The sequence below is a fragment of the Pieris rapae genome, chromosome Z, assembly GCF_905147795.1.
Source record: "Pieris rapae chromosome Z, ilPieRapa1.1, whole genome shotgun sequence".
NCBI classification, from domain to species: domain Eukaryota; kingdom Metazoa; phylum Arthropoda; class Insecta; order Lepidoptera; family Pieridae; genus Pieris; species Pieris rapae.
In genome coordinates this window covers 4651632-4668506 of record NC_059534.1, presented here as the reverse complement: position 1 = coordinate 4668506, position 16875 = coordinate 4651632, and the positions used below count along the sequence as shown (strand labels likewise).

At 32.6% G+C, this 16875-nt stretch overlaps 1 protein-coding gene across 1 annotated transcript; it reads right to left on the bottom strand.

Annotated features, from left to right (window-relative positions):
• Positions 1–2240: 2240 nt before the first annotated feature.
• Positions 2241–15821, bottom strand: LOC110999297 (protein scabrous). The gene is made up of 6 exons (XM_022268299.2): positions 15578–15821; positions 9612–9774; positions 8947–9114; positions 4470–4910; positions 4096–4296; positions 2241–3843 (listed from the first exon to the last, which is right to left on the bottom strand). Exons 1-6 carry the CDS (start codon positions 15742–15744, stop codon positions 3130–3132), a joined length of 1854 nt encoding a protein of 617 aa, XP_022123991.2. The 5' UTR covers positions 15745–15821; the 3' UTR covers positions 2241–3129.
• Positions 15822–16875: the final 1054 nt, after the last annotated feature.

The window sequence follows — 16875 nt, the reverse complement described above, 5'->3', positions numbered from 1 at the left end:
AAAAACTACAAATTTGGGGAGAAAAAATTGTTTTCCGCTATTTCCTTTTTTCTCGTCAAAGATATCGAAAAATGTCCGTGAAAAATGTCTTATTAGTGTTTTTATTTAGGGCCAAGATCTGTGTTTACCACGGTCATCTATTTATTTTCCTGATGAATTGATGGATCCAATGCTGCGATCTATCTCTTTTGTAATGGATTCGCCAAATAATGCTTGTGACGTTTACAGACAAGTGAGTTTTCTTTTTTTCCCTTTTATAAATTACATACATCATGTATATAATGGGGGGTCCCATTTCTCAGATTAAGTTATAATGGTTGTTTACCATGGGATGGACAGATGGCTGGTCACCATATTAGAATATCTTAACTATAAGGACGCAGAAATATGTTTGCGCCAAGCCCTAACACGGCAAAAACAGATATGAAAAGTACAAAAGTTTATAAAAAATATTAAGTTCGTTCGTACCTTTGTAAGCTCAAATCATTCACCTTGAAGGAGGCTGGATTATTTTCTTTCAGCATGAGAATGACATCCATAGAGGAATGTTATGTGTGGGAGATTCAAGACAAGTTAAACCAGTGGCACCGTGCTTAGGGGTGCCAGGTGCAGCGCTGATACTTCGTGGTAAACTGGTTGGCCTCCTGTCTTGGGGACTAGGTTGTGGCTACGCACACGACCTGCCACTAATATATACGAACATACAGCATTATTTCTTGTAAGATTATTAAATTTTATTAACCAGAGTAAAATCAAGATATTTGCTTCGATGTAAATTAGAAAAAGAGCTTACGTTTAGCTATAGCTAGATATAAAAAATTTTCACATGACAGTGTTAATCCTTAGCATAATTTTGATTAAATTTTGTCCCGTGTTTATTGCGTCATTACTTACTTTACTTCTGTTGGGTTATACAACAAGAATGGTAAAGGTATAAGTTTAATATAAATAATTGATAAGACTTATTTACCGCCTTCTCTAAAAGACAACTACGTAAGCGATTGACTACACAAAACATCATGATTTCAACAAATACACATTTCTTTCAGGTGGTTGGTTAATAACGTTGAGCTTTTAAAAAACATCACCCGTAAGGATATTAAGGAATTATTCAGGGTAACAAAATCCTATAAACTATCAGTTTGGCTTGAAAGGACGAGAGAAAAACTTATAGTGAAGCCAGAAACGCGATATAATTTACAACCGCTAACCATTGATACGACACTGTCTAAATTAGAAGGACGACTATATGATATTAGAGACTTCATATATAATGGCACATTTCGAAAAGAAAAAAAGGATATGTATAAGGAAATGAAGGTGCAACAAAACATGTCGGCAAACCATTTTCTCCCCAATATACCACTAAACACAAAACCTTTTCTTAGCAATCAAAGCATTTACGATGAAATAGAATATGACTATGATTCAGACGTTGAAGATTAATTGAATTAAATGTTATGCATTGTGATTTTATTCGGAAAGAATAAATTAAACACGTTGTATTGCCTGTACATAAATCGTAAGTGCCCTGTTACAAATTTTTGCAATATGGCGATAATTGAGGTCAGACATCAGATAGCCTTTCAATAAGCGAATACTAATTATATGTGCAACGTAGGTACTATAGAATTATGAGCCTGCATTTATTTGGTCCTTAGGTCCTTTGTTCACAAATATTACATTACGAGTAGTAGTACGAGAATAGCACGTAATATATATGATACAAAGTCCTTTTTATATTAACAGCGTAGTCCGATAAGGTTGTGTAAGATAAAAATATTAATTTCACGTGACACTCGTAGGAAATTTTAATTAAAATTATAGCAAACCTAGTGTATAAGAAATTAAAATCTGCTGTTCCCTTTTTGAATTTAAAAGTTTTCAGTTAATCACTTTAGAAAGTGGGCCGGTATCGAGAGAAGCCTGAAAAGAATTTAATTTACTCAAAAAGCTATTTTAATTTAGAAATGCTTTTATAAAATTTCACAAAGTTTTATTTAAATAATGTATTATCTCGGTGCAGAGTACATATTAAGGCCTCTTGTTAATGTCGTGAGAAGGGCATGTACGCTTAGCTTCTCCTCTAGATAGAATCCAAATTGTTCAAATTTTTTATTAATTTTATTAAATATATTAATACTGACAAGCGTCAAAAGCTATTAAGTGATATACTGTAGAACTCTTGTGTCTAATAAATAGACGTGACGAATCAATGGATAAATTAAACAATCTTTTATGTTGATACTTTATTTGGTTAAATCCATTGGTAAAGCTTTTCTACATTACAACATTCATATAAGATTAAATTGCATCTGGAATCGACACACAAAGTGCTAAGAATTAATGTTTTTTTTTCAAGAATACACTCTAGTCTAGTTACAGTAGTCTCATTTATAATTGATTATTACTTTAAACATAAAAAAATATTCAAGATGAAATGAGAATTAAACCTACGCACGAAATCATTACAATATTGGGACGTACGTTTTCAGTAAACATATAACATAAGAATGCAAAGATTTAAGGTATATAGGTACACAACCGGTGGCCACGGTTGACTAATATAACACCTAATATTAATTAATACTTACCTAAATAAAATATTCAAAAAGATACTAACGGAATGTAGGCAATACAGACGCAAACTAAAAAAAACTTTAGGGGAAAGTTATATAATACAATATATGATCAGTACATGCATTTTATGCTCAGACCTTAAATATTAATAATTACTTAAAGTATATAACATAATTTAATTGACTAAAGCTTACTTATACATTTTTCATAGAAATGAAGTGAATTCATAACTGGAAATAATACTTAGAATTACAGTATCTACTGTATTACATTTATGAAAAGTAGTAGCCACATAAATTATTAGTTTGGGTATAGTCGAAATTGTTAGCAGAAATGAAATTAGAAATTATTTCAAGAAGTAAGCAAAAATTCAGCACAGGTGCATAAAGTATAGACGTTTCTTCAAGAATAGCTTCAGGGGTGTAGAGTAGCTTGCTTACTAGCTTATCTTTGGTATGATTATCATAATACAACATTTAAACACTACAGCACAATTAATTATATATGTGCGAAACATTTGGAACTTTGATATATATTAAATATATTTATTTAGAAGCAGCCTGGGCGACGGTAAACACGCATTTCGCTCGTAGCTACGGCAATCCATTCATTCCTGGCAGAGTCGAACCATGTCAAGCCCAGCGTATATTTTCCGTTAATGTTAACGTGTTGGCAATGAGAGAACCACCATCCACCTTCGTAGTTTGCAGCGCAGTGGGTGTTGGAGATGTCCCGGTCTCGATCGATGGTTGAGAACTCCATGTGATTCTGGTATTCGAAAGCGTCGCTAGCATTTCCTTTAAAACCGCTCACATCAAGTACGAAACCTGAACCAGCATCGCCGACGGAGAAGTGGTCGTACTGAGCGTACCACACGCTTCCGTAGATGTCAGTCATGTCAATTCTCATCGAAGAACAGTTGTCGGCGGTTATTTCGTGCATTGTTTGGAGTCCAAGCCAGAATTCCGAAGAAGCATCGCCGAAGCCCTGTACGTACTCAGAGAATTCTCTGTTGAACTCTATAGTGCCGTTGTAGCGTCGCTGAAGAAGAGTTGTTTGGTTATTGCACCAGGTCTCTATGGGATTTTTACCGGGGTGGATAAGGTAGGTCCCGGGAGTACCAGATACGTTGGAGCAGTCTTTGGGCAATTGTTTTACTAGATCTTCGTACTCACGCTCCACAGGTTGCAGTTCCTTAACTTCCCCCATCAATTCAGGAAGAGAGACGATTGTGTAGTTGGAATCCACATGCGTAGCTTCGGCCTGTAACAAAATGCATGTATAAATATAATACGAAACAAACATTTAATAAGAATATACATTTACTAGCATAGTAGTATTTATTATATATTTTTTTTATATGTAAACATGTGTACATTTATAAAATTAAATTCGGATGCTTTCTGTAAAAATTTGACCCTGTGATAGAATGTATTTAAATGTACCTAATAAATTTTATTTTAAGTTAATGATTTTAAATGAAATATAAGGATTTGCTTAAAATTCTTAATATACCTTCAGGATATGGTCATTGAGGCGAAAGAAGTGCTGTTTAGCCGTAGTTTTCAGTTCTACAATGGATTCGTTCAGTTTATTCATGTCTAGTCGCTCCAACTCGGAACGGTCAATTACGTTGCTAACGCTTACAGCAATAGCCTTCACCGTCTGTTTAAGGTTCTCTTGGTTCTCCTTGATGTAGGAAGTTGCAGCATTCAACTAGAACAAAATAAAGTGTTTTCAATTACAATTCTGAAAGCTAAAAAATTCGTACAACTAAAGGTCATCCAGAATCAAAATATATCATTTCTGGTATCCCATATATATATATATCAAATCTGGTCGCCGAAATGAAAATAAATCATGCAAGGTTTCGCGAAACTTGATTTTACCTGAGCAAAACTGATGTCCAACTTTGATATTTCCTTTCTGAACTCTGGTATTGTCTTATCAACTTTATTTTCGATGCTCTCGACGTCTTCACGCAATTCAAGCAAAGATGCGTGCACTTTATCAAAGTCTGATATTTTCTGTGAGACATTTTTCAGTTCCTCTTTGAATACTTTTGATTCCAGATCATATAATTCCAGTTTGGCCGTTATGAGGTTCCAATTGGGCTCTTCTAAACGATCGAGTCGGCGTTGAACATCTAGTAATTGATTCTGAAGGGTCTGTTGGTATGAGTCGAGCTGATCTTGCGTCCGAGACAATCGCGAAATTTGAGTGTGAACCATTTTGTTATGGCGGAGTTTGTGGTTGCTTGGACCCCGGTAGGTCTCAAAAACCTCGTTTATGCTGCTCTTGTCCATTTCTTCAAGTTGTTTGGCTTTAATCTGAAACAAATTAAAAGCTTAAAGTACTCTACTTTATTAAGTACTATTATTAATACTATTGTATTTTCATAATCTACTAATGTATGAACTCTAATTTGACCTTATTTGTATTTTCCTTATGCGGAATAGGATACGAATACGGAATGAAAGTTGTATTAATATGGCGGATTTAAGTTAGTAAAAATCACAAAATAACGTTATGTAATGTGTGTATCGTTACATTGCAACCTTGTAAAGAATGTATAATGATATTATCACTCATGCAACGTCCCCATTCCCATTAATAACTTAAAGACTTAATGAAGTAAATTACTTGATGATACACGAAATAATTCATTTGTTTGCAAGTTTTGTATGTGAGATGAAATCAACTATTCACCGTAAGACATTTCAAACTAGTTCTTGTCATAATGTACTGAACTTTACCTTGACCATATTAAGATATAACGGTAAACATGTACAATTGTCGACTCAAAAACCTTTGAATTATGCCAATCGTATGAATAGTTAAAGATGGTACAAAGTGAAATGGCCATCTGCTGTAAATCCTTCGCCGTAATTAAGAGAGCCGCCGAACTGGTTATAAACCTATAACCTTGCTGAACCGACACTTAATTTATAAAACCACTTAACTCATACCTCTTATATGCTTTATTGTACATGCACATTCCGATGTGCTTATAAATTTATAAATGTTTATCACTTGGGTTAACGCTGTTCATACAGTTAGGCAAAGTGTAAATCAGAGTGATTCCGTTATAAAAAAACATTGAATAATTGTATAATTTCCGTTTCGAAACGGATTTTTTTAAAATGCATATCTAAGAAGCAACCAATTTAGCCTAGAAATCTCTTGACGTAAGTCAGAACCTTTGAACTAATAAAAGAGCGGTATACTGTAACAATAATACCGACTGTGTAGCAATTCAAATATAAATACCTAACGTTAATGTAAAAAAATATCTATTACCTCTACAATAGTGAAAAAATATTTTTTTTAATTGAAGATAAATTTTTCTAACGGTCTTTGAACATATTTAGTACGACTTAAGTTTCATTGATAATACCCGTTTAAAGTAGGCTTTAAACGTGCTCGCAACAAGTCACCAGGTGGTTCATCTTGCATCTGTAGAGAGTGGGATATAGATCCCTATTTCAAGATATGCAATGCGGTGTTGTACGGGCAGATGTTTCTTCGTATTAATAGAAGTACAATTTATGAACATAGATGGAATGTAACGAGATCATGACCGGTATTTTATTGTGAAAAATTATATAGAAATAGATATATATCTTGATTAAAGCTTTCATTCACATCCCCGTATCCATGTACAATGTGTATGCTATATATTTACAATATCAATTAATGTTGTTTATAATTGAAATAAACGATGTTCGCGAAACGTTGACCTAAAGAACATAGAATTTCTCTTATTCAAATTAAGTTCGTATTTAATTCTCAATAATCTGCCTGAGAAAGAAGGCCAGACTGATTCGTCGGGATTATATCCGTTCTTATTATAGGGAATTCACTCCAGAATGAGTTTTAATTTATTTTTAAGACGGAAACTGGATCCGTTGTGCTCGGTCATTTACTTTGTTCGGTACACACATACATACGACAGGTATTTAGGTACACAGCTGTCGCCTATTTTTGCTACAAATTCTACGACATATTCACATTTATTACGTTAAAAAATATTTTACTTATGTCGACCTAATAATTAAAATTTACAGCTATAATAAATATTAATACAAAAAATATAATTTGTTAATTCGATCCGAAACCAGTATTTGTATGTGAATCGAAGACATATTCGAAGAAAATCAGTAATCTTACACCTGCCGTTCGGGACCAACGAACACGCGCGGTTTCGTTTTATGCTAATTCTTAGTATCAATTACATAAAACCTTTTCGCAATGTATAATTTAAGATTTAATATTGGTAATCATATTATTTTAGATACAGAATCTAAGAGCCTTAATGGACTCATAAGATTAATGTACTAATTGCATTAAAGTAACATGTTCGACGACTCAAGAAAATTCTCATGTACATAAATTATAATAATTTAAAAAAAACCGCGCTTTTGTGTTTAAAGAGTTAATCATAATTGCCCGTGTAAGAAAGTGGTCCAAAAATGTTAACAGGTGATTTTAAATGTTCCACAAGACCCATATGGTTTGTGGGAATTTGCCTGGTTCGTGTGACGTTAAAATTGAACGTTAATGCATTAGTTCCAGGCATTGATTTTCGTGTAAATTGTCTCTCTCGCCGGGTGGTCGTAATTTTTTGCTGACACCGAAATGTGCATGTATCCCACAGATATTACGTAAAAGTTATTTTGCAAGGTGTTATGCTACATGACACTACTCCGGAAGCGCAGCGTCTAAACGATAAACAATGGAATAAAGAAAAATAATTCCATGAAAAATAACCACAACATAGACGTAATCTGCCACGAAAACTAATTATATTTAATAATTTATAACTGTTACACTTAAACTCACTCAATCAAATCAATACCAAAGTAAGGATTCTTTCTTAAACTCGAATATAATAATCTAATAGATATGTTATAATATGTGCGGCTAATGGCGACGTGTATCTCGCTCGTATATATATTATATTAATATTAAGTTTCTCACGTAAATGAAATATTTTTGTTTTTTTTGTAATGAGAAATAAAGTTCTTTAAACATATGTGATCCTAGAGACTGTGATGTCGTTACTAAATTCTATCAACCTTCAAAGGTTTTAAATTATTTGAGAAAAATAACATGAAACGTATTCAATATAGATTTATTGGCAGATTCTCTTCAATGTACACGGGATTCAGTCTCTTTGTCGTTTTATGCCGCTTTTGTAAAGGTTTTGAATGGGACTTCCGCGTGTTAGCGAACCGCAAGGGTGAATACGTTTTGATGACAGGTTTTTCTCAATACTAATAAAAACATTTTTGTGGTCATTCTTAAGGACACTTAAATTCGTTTAGTTGCAGGTAAAAATTATCGCAAAGGAATGTGTTGCGTTAGAAATGTAAAACTAAATTACTCTACTATATTTAACTCGATATTCATGTATTTATTAACTAATTTGTTCCATAGACTTTTTTTTATAGAACAGGGGGCAAACGGGCAGGAGGCTCACCTGATGTTAAGTGATACCGCCGCCCATGGACACTCAAAATACCAGAGGGCTCGCGAGTGCGTTGCCGGCCTTTTAAGAATTGGTGCGCTCTTTTCTTGAAGGACCCTAAGTTAAATTGGTTCGGAATAACTTTAGTCGGCAGACTTTACTAAAACGTTACGTTTATTAACTTTAGAAACCTATCTTCATTATATATTAAATATATATATTATATCATTTTATGATTCATGGTATAAATCGAGAAGGCTGCTAGTATTAAAAAGATATCTAAAGAAACTGATAAGTCTCAAAGTTTTTATACTATTTACTTCATAATATAACAAACCATTCAAATATGTTTTGCTCCTTTGATTGTAGTAGAAGGGGCAGAGGTTTTTATAGAAGATAGTAATTAGTTGCGTAAGGCATGATGTCGGTTGGCAACGGTCGCAGTCACAGACCGTAACAACCTACACCTGTTGCTCATCGGTACAAAATGCGACAATAAATCAATTTCATCAATATTCAAACGACATATAACCGTCGTCGCACACATAGCACTTTAAACATCAAAAACTGCATTCATATTAATGGACAATTTAAATTTACTTAAGAAATTAAAATCCCTAGTCCGTGAATGGCTCCGATTGTAATTACGTCCGTTGAAAATTTTATCATGAATGGCGCTGCAATACGCTTTTGTACTTAGATTTTGTCGTAAACAGAAAAACGTGGGAATAAAACTCTTATAAACTATTCATGTTTAAGGCATAATTTCTTATATCGAGCAATCATCGTGTTTAGTAAGTGAATAATTATTTTTATATGACAGGATCAATTTTGTTTATATCGTTTTCGCTTTAGAGGTATTATATTAAGTATAATAAAAGTGAAATCTTTCTTACCTCCTTAGAGAGTTTTCCAACGTGAGCCCTTAGTTGGGCGACCATGGCCCTCAATTGTTGGTTTTCATGTTTTAATAATCCAACTTCATTGTCTAACTTGTCAATTCTAGTCTCCTGGGTTCGCGTGAACTGAACTAAATCACTGGTTTCAGTTAGCGCTTGTTTTAACTGCGAAAATTACAATGAAAATATACAAAAGTTCACGAAACAATAACTTGATATTCGTATTGAAAAGCTAAATCAAACATATATATCACACATTCACTTGATTATTAAAATTTATTTTAAAAAGCGACGTTTGTTTGCCATCGAATGCACATATTGTTTACACGCCCATATTTTCAACAATCATTTTATATTCTGAATATTCAGGGGAAAAGACGATACGTGTAAATAATTGGAAATAATAAATAATTTCTGTTTCAGAAACATCTCGTTGTTTTTGGAAACATGTAGAGTTTAATAAATTATTTGATTATGAAAAAGATCGGCAAGCCTTCTGGCAATGTGAGTGTCCATGGGCGTCGGTATCCGTTAACATCAGATGATGCTTTTACATGAAAAAATCTCTTTTTGTCAAAATGTATTTCCAGTATGATGAATTTACATAAACGACTAATTTATGACTGGACTTGATTCTGAATGGTTCAAACAATGTTTCTTACCTCATTACGTATAACATGAAGGTGCCTAAGAAGTGAAGAACTATTGATGCTATTGCTGAGTTCATGCATCTCCATTCGAAGCTCGTTCATAGACGTCTGTGCCCACTGCAAAGTCACTTGAGAATTTTGGTCTTGGTTGTTTGTCGGGGCTGCCTGGTTTTGCCTGAAAATGAAAATTTTATTATAATCTTAAAGATACAAGAAGGTTTTTTATATGTCGCAAATTATTTGCATCCTCAATTACACTCTAACTGTTAAATCTACTAATATTTTCGGTATTAGATACGTATGTATATTATATAAATAAAATTTTGTAAAGCTAAAAAAAATTTTAAAAAGTATTTCTTGAAAGCCTCAAAACATTCACGAGCTTTACTTGAAACATGTTTGTCGAATGTGAAATATTTTACGCTTTTTATCAGCAGCCTTATTATTTTATTGCTTCCAAGTTAAAAGTAGTTAAGTTAAGTAATTAAGTGCCTTTAGTTACACGTTTTGTACAGAAATATATTTGATACAGAGCCACCTAACCATAAACAATTTCTTCAGTTTACTGCTCTTTACTTCAAGCTATGGAAAACGATGTTAACTAGATGTAGGTAATTGAATCAAACGGCATCCCGGGTCGGGTCATCGAGTCACGTATCATGCAGTTCAGCGCAACAAAATTTAATTTCCAAGTAAATCGCTTTTATCCGTCACGTACGCCTAATTGCAACTGGATTTTGAATTTTGTATTCAGTAAAATATGCAATGCACCAATGAACTTGATAGCTTTAATATTTATTTACGAACATGAAGATTTCAAAACGAATTAATTTGCGATATATGTTCTTATAGGAATACAAATCGAAAGTGCTATATTTTATTTTATTACTATATTATTAATTGAATGTCTTGATGGTGAAATGCTTTTTATAATTACTGTTGTTACAGTAAACTTTATTTGTATAAATCTAAACTAACATGGTCCTGACATACCAGCGGTAATTGCAACGAGTTAAATAATTCCATAAATAATTACTGAAAATCTCAATAGAATATAGCATATTGACACGGGCAATTCGTTCGACATAATTTTGAAATCTAACAAACACCGATTTTACTAGATTTCGAACATTCATCATAATGCATGGCATGGTGGAAATTACTTTTTTTGTATTCATTTGATTGTTTAGCTATTCATTAGTTAGTATGTTTAAAATACTATAACAGTTTACAGCAGTTCCGATTATATTCCTACATATGTATGTAGCCACCCTAACGAACAGGATATAGTGTTATGCAACAATGCTTCTCGGAGACCGTGTCTCCTGCGCACCCTTGCACAGAATACAGTCCGTTACGCATTTGTTATTAAATACCTCAGCTAATCAATAATATATAATTCCCCTGAACGTATCACGAAACATTAACAGAACACTTTGGACGGTAAAAATAATTACCTATAAGGAATGTAATTAATGTGAATACAACGCGGTAGTTCTAATAATCAAGATTAGTGATAGATGATAGAAATGTAAGAGAGGTTGATTAGGTAAGAATTGTCAAAGTGCATTTTATATATGCTGGGATTGGTTTTTCTAAAGAAAATGAAACTGATAAAAGTTTTATAAATATATTAATGTTTCGTCGTCTAACCAATTGTTATTATTGTAAAATTGTGTTGTGTTTTAGTAAAACTTGCTTTATATTTGTTGATTGAAGTTCGAATTTAACGTAAACAATATATTGAGTGTTTGCGAGTTTGCATTCGGGATAATTAAACCGACCTTTCATTAAATAAATTCGAAGCAGGGCAACGCAATTATTTTATGCGCCTGAAAGAGTATTTCATTAAGTTGCTTTTGTTATTTTAAAATGCCTATCGAAAGTTTTAATTTCCTAATGCCACGAATTACTGACCGATTAGGCGATATCTGTATAGTAAAATAAATAAGATATGATATCGTGAACATGTAATCTAATCAAAATCCGAGCTACACTTCCGAAAATGAAGTAAATTTTTTAACTTGATTGATTCCTTAAAATATATATAATATGACAAAAAAGGCTTTAAAACATCGAAATTGATTTAAACATTAAGTAACTAAAATTTTACATTTACGAATATTAAAAAAAGATATATATCAAAGTATTGTTTAATAATAGAACAGTAAAAAATAATTGGCTTCGAACTGAGGTTATATCACGTAAAGCTTTTAGTTTTAAATTAGTTGGGATTCAGCCGCGCGGTGAATACGCTATTTGCAAGCCTTTCAGATCTTGTCAAACACACTATCCACTGAAAATGTCAATAGTCATTTCAAATTATACTGAAACCAATTGCATAATGGAAAACGTGGCACAGTTGTAATAAAGTATAGAAAATTAATGCTCAAAATTACGATTTAATTAATGACGTTTACGTTTTGAATATATGTAGATCAGTTGTCTTTGAAAATCTTCAAATAAAATAATCGATATGACTCAATACCTTCAAAAAAAAATTCTCTTATTAAAAAAATAACCCATGCGATAACCGCGTCTAACCCGTTTTATTTTAAAAAGCATTGTACTAATATAATAAATAATGTATATCTCTTAAGATTGCGTTAAACTGCTGTTTTGATGTGTAATTTAATGAAGGATTGAATAAATCGTAGAAAAAACTTATTCCTAAGCACCTTGAATTTCCTAAGAGCAGATGTGAATGCCATATGCAGCAGATGAGGGCGTTAGAAAAAATAATTGACCCTTACATCACGCACCCGTTTATTAAACAAAAATCCAATTCCATGTATACATACGGTTCAAAATCGCTTGAAGAGGCCCCTAGCTTACCTTTTATAAATAATTTAACTTTATTCACGCTCTACATTTCAAAATTTGATATATCAGATTGCTAGGCCATAAGGTTGAAAATTCTGTGGCTGCCACGTGTCGAAACAAAAAATTCTAATCTAACATCAACCAAATGTTGGACAGAACTTTGCACCTGCTGTTTCTATTAGAAATTTGTTTAGAAATTCTTTAATTGGGCTCTCCTGACCGTTGAATGATAAAAAAACTTAAATTTAACTTAACTTAATTTTTATAAAATGGCGGCTGAATTATTTATAAATTAGATTGTTTGAATAGCTAGTTTCATATGATAACTGCTTTACTATAACTTAATTCTTATATTCTTATTCTAGGCTGAGTGTGCTATTATATACTTTATTCTAAGGAGTCATCAATATCACTTATCACATTTACAATTATTTTAAAACACCAAAAAACTAGTCTTTTCCGCGCACACGCCGCTTACCGGATGTGTGCTCGTAGCATAATATTACTTCCTCTAGGGATATAAATAAACATCCCATTAGAGCCAGATGTTCCCCCCAGCGAGGAGTTTTTTGGAAGTATTTTACAAAATACGTAAATACCGTCACGGGTTTAACCGAATGAAAAATTTATAGAAAATTCGCTTGTATTGGCTGGAAATAAATTTTCTATATAAAAAAATATCGCGAAGAAAAATGTATGTACCGGATCAAGAGTCAAACAAATCTTATTTGATTGACGTTTTTGGATTTGACATATTAAAAAAGAAAGGTTAAAAAGTCGATGGGGAGACATCAATGGTAGTTTAATTTTAAACAGCGAAATATTTCTTTTCTTAAGAACTAAAATGTATTTTACTCTGAAACAAATAAAGCCTATACATATCTACAAAACGATTTCTTTTATTTTAAACGTCGGTGCCATTAAGAAAAACATAACTAAATAAAAAGAGGACTGATAGACGCCAGCGCACACCTGGCGTATGAATGGCAAGAATGTTAATCTAGGTTTATCGATAACTACACTTTTAAGTATTACTTTGTAGTTGTCTTTTTCTATTCTTCTAAATATTATAATAGTAATTTTATAACTTTTTCTACCTATATTTGAGTAAATATTTATATTTAAAACTAACTCTATATTTCTTAATCCCGAATATACAAAATATATTTTCAAATAAAATTATTATTATTGAACTGAGAAAAAAGTATTCGAAATCAAACGCGATTTTGCAAAGTTTTCTCTTAAAACATCGTCCTATTTAAAAAAAGCAATTAGATCTCTCAAAGTAGTTCCGTCTTTTTTTTAAATGATTGCAATGAGGGCTTCGAATATTAAATATTGAATGAATGGAAATTGCTAGGATATTCGCTCGTCGCGATATCAAAGCGGACATTAATAGGAAATTTGTGCGAGGTGCGAGCATACTTTTATATTATATATGTATTTGCCGCCATGTATCAACAATATCGAAGATTGTTATGTTTCTGTGCGATGTTGTTTAATCTCATATAATTCCACATTGGAACAAACGTTTGAAATCAGTGCCAGTAACTTATAGCTGGTTCTAACTCAACAACCTGCAATTAATCACTGAGCAACGGAAGCTTTTTCTCAACAATAATATTCGTAGAGGAAATTACATCGTTTTTGGAGAAAGTTCAAATTTGTTGAAAATTTCCAAGGGCGCGAAACCACCGTAACTCCCCGAAGGGCTAAGAAATTTTGCGCTGATCCAATGCCCTGGTTCGCGATGAGGGCCTCTTATCAACAGTCTCGAAACACCACTTTCACTTAACAAAGTTTTCTATTACGACACGCCTTGTGCAACTTCATCTTGCTATGACTTGAAAAACCCTCTAGAGCATTTATATTTAAAATCTTCCTACCCTGTCTTATTTTCATTTCGACCAAGAATATCTCGTTATATAGGTTAAAGAATTATGAATATATATGAGTAAGAAAAATGTGTGCATAAAGAGAGAGTATTAGAAATTATCAAGTTGGTTGGTTATGGTTAGATAATATCATACGTTACATCAATATTATGTATTCGCATGTTTGTTGTCATTGATAAAGAAATTTTACAAACAAGGAAAAGCTTTTACTAGGTATGCTTTTAGCTTTGGCAATTTGTATTTGTAAAGAAATTATATGGATTGTCTATTTTGTTTATGCTTCAAGTTCGAAAGTTATTTTTATTATATATTTATAGTCCAGGTTCTCCAGGTGAAATAAAATTGTGCTCTTTGAAAATAAGATGAGATAAGTAGTTGGAATACCCTTTAAACTTTGAAATTAAAAACTCCTTAGATAATAGAGGCTTGGCCATTGCAAATACATTTAATCATGATGGCAGGTGCAGTAGCGTGTTTTATATTAATAATGTTACTGCGCCATGGCTTCATATGTGCTATATTGCTCAGTTTATTACAAAATGTTAAATCTAAAAGTGATTAAAAATCAGCAGGTGTTATTTTAAATTGTATGTGCATGTAAATTATGCAAATTACTAAGATTATTCCAAAACCAAAATGCCATAAGGCTGGTATTGAATCGGCACTTTTTTATAACTACTAATTTTTGAACAATGATTTTGAATGATGATTTCCGATAATTCAAGGCACCTTTAGCCTCATTAGATTAGGCATTGATTCATTAATTTGTCATTAAAAAATATATAAAAAAGGCTTGAAAACATCCAGAATTATTTTAGTAAGTAAATATGTTGTGTGAAAAAATTTGAGATAAAAACTTCGACGCACAGAAAGTGTAAAGGGAAAAAATTACAGTAAAGGCCGTATGATCTGAGAACTTCTCGACTTATAAGCATTTAGATGTCAAATCAAAAGGTTGCGCTTGCATAATTGGATATGATATTGGATATTATCACATATCAATATCAAAAATGTAAACTGGAATAAAGAAATAGTTTAAAAAAGTCGCAGATGCAGTTGGCCGTCGCAGTGACACAAAAGATATCAACATCATTAAATTTTATATAAAGTTTAAATTAAGAAACATTGTATTGTTTTGTGAAAACAATACAAATTGACCATAAATTTATAATATTATTCATTAATTTCTTGATAACTTGGTAAAATTATAAAATACGTTGGGTGAATCGCAAATATATAATTCAATAAAGTCGGACTTACTTCAAAACGTCAATTTCTTGTCTTAATCGGGTGACATCGGACAAATGCATGGTTTTCAGGATCTCAATCTGCTCAGCCATCGCCTGAAGCTCCTTTTTAATTTGAAGTTCGGCTCCATTCGCAGTCCATAAACATAATAAAACAACACAAAAGTTCAAGCACTTCATCGCCGTAAGTTAAGTTCGCGAGGGGGTTAATTCGGAGGCGTACGTCCACCTCGGGCCACTCTCGCTACACAAATGCTCCGCCGCACGACCACAGCCTTTATTATACACTTGGGGGCTGCGTTTTAAGCGCAGATGCGTTCAACAGTTGTTGAAGCCTGAAGCGGCGAAGCCTTCATATGCACCAATCACAACCTTATTGACGCTTCGACTTATGATTCGTATCGGAGACGTTATTATTTAAATAAGTCAATTGCGTCGCCCGCATTATGTGCAAATGTTTATTTAAGTTATACGGGAATAACGTTAGCTTAAGCTCTATATATCAGGAATGCACGTGAAAATATGTAGTAGAGGAATAAAATTCTGAGGTACTCTGTACAATAAATGCTATTACAAAGTTGTGGCATGGAAGAACCGCTATGTATAATTTGCATTAATACCTTCAATGCATTATTAGCATTCGTACACGAATGTGTAGAATCACACATTTGTTTTACGATAATCAACAACATTAAATTGAGGAAATAACATTATTTCTGAAACAAATAAAGACAACAAATTTATTAAAGTGGGCCCTACAAGCGTCAGGAAATCTGAATCAAATAATACTTATTTTGGGAAACAAATCTCACACACATAAAAATTTATTATTAATCATTTATACGTTATGCATACTGACTTATACAATATACATTTTAAAGTTCAGTTATATTATCCGTTTTACAATCGATTACCGTAATCCATGCGTGTTGAGGTATAACCAGATATTTGTATACTTTATTGGCAGTGTGCGACTCTCAACTCGAGCTCGAGCGAATGTTAGATGCGCACATAGACAAAAAGTCCATTGGTGAACAGCCTGGATTGAACCTACGACCACAGGTTAAAACAGGCTGTTCACCAATGGACTTTCTGTCTATGTGCGCATCTAACATTCGCTCGAACAGTGCAACATATAACAGTAAAACAGTAAACCATCTTGTGAAAACCAGCTCAGCTTAGACCTAAAAATTACAACAATTGACAAATATTAATACAGGATATTTTTGTACAAACTTGTCTATATATATATATTAAGTTAAATTATGCATTGTGTAGGTAAATCATAAAGTTCAAATTCTGTATTGTATT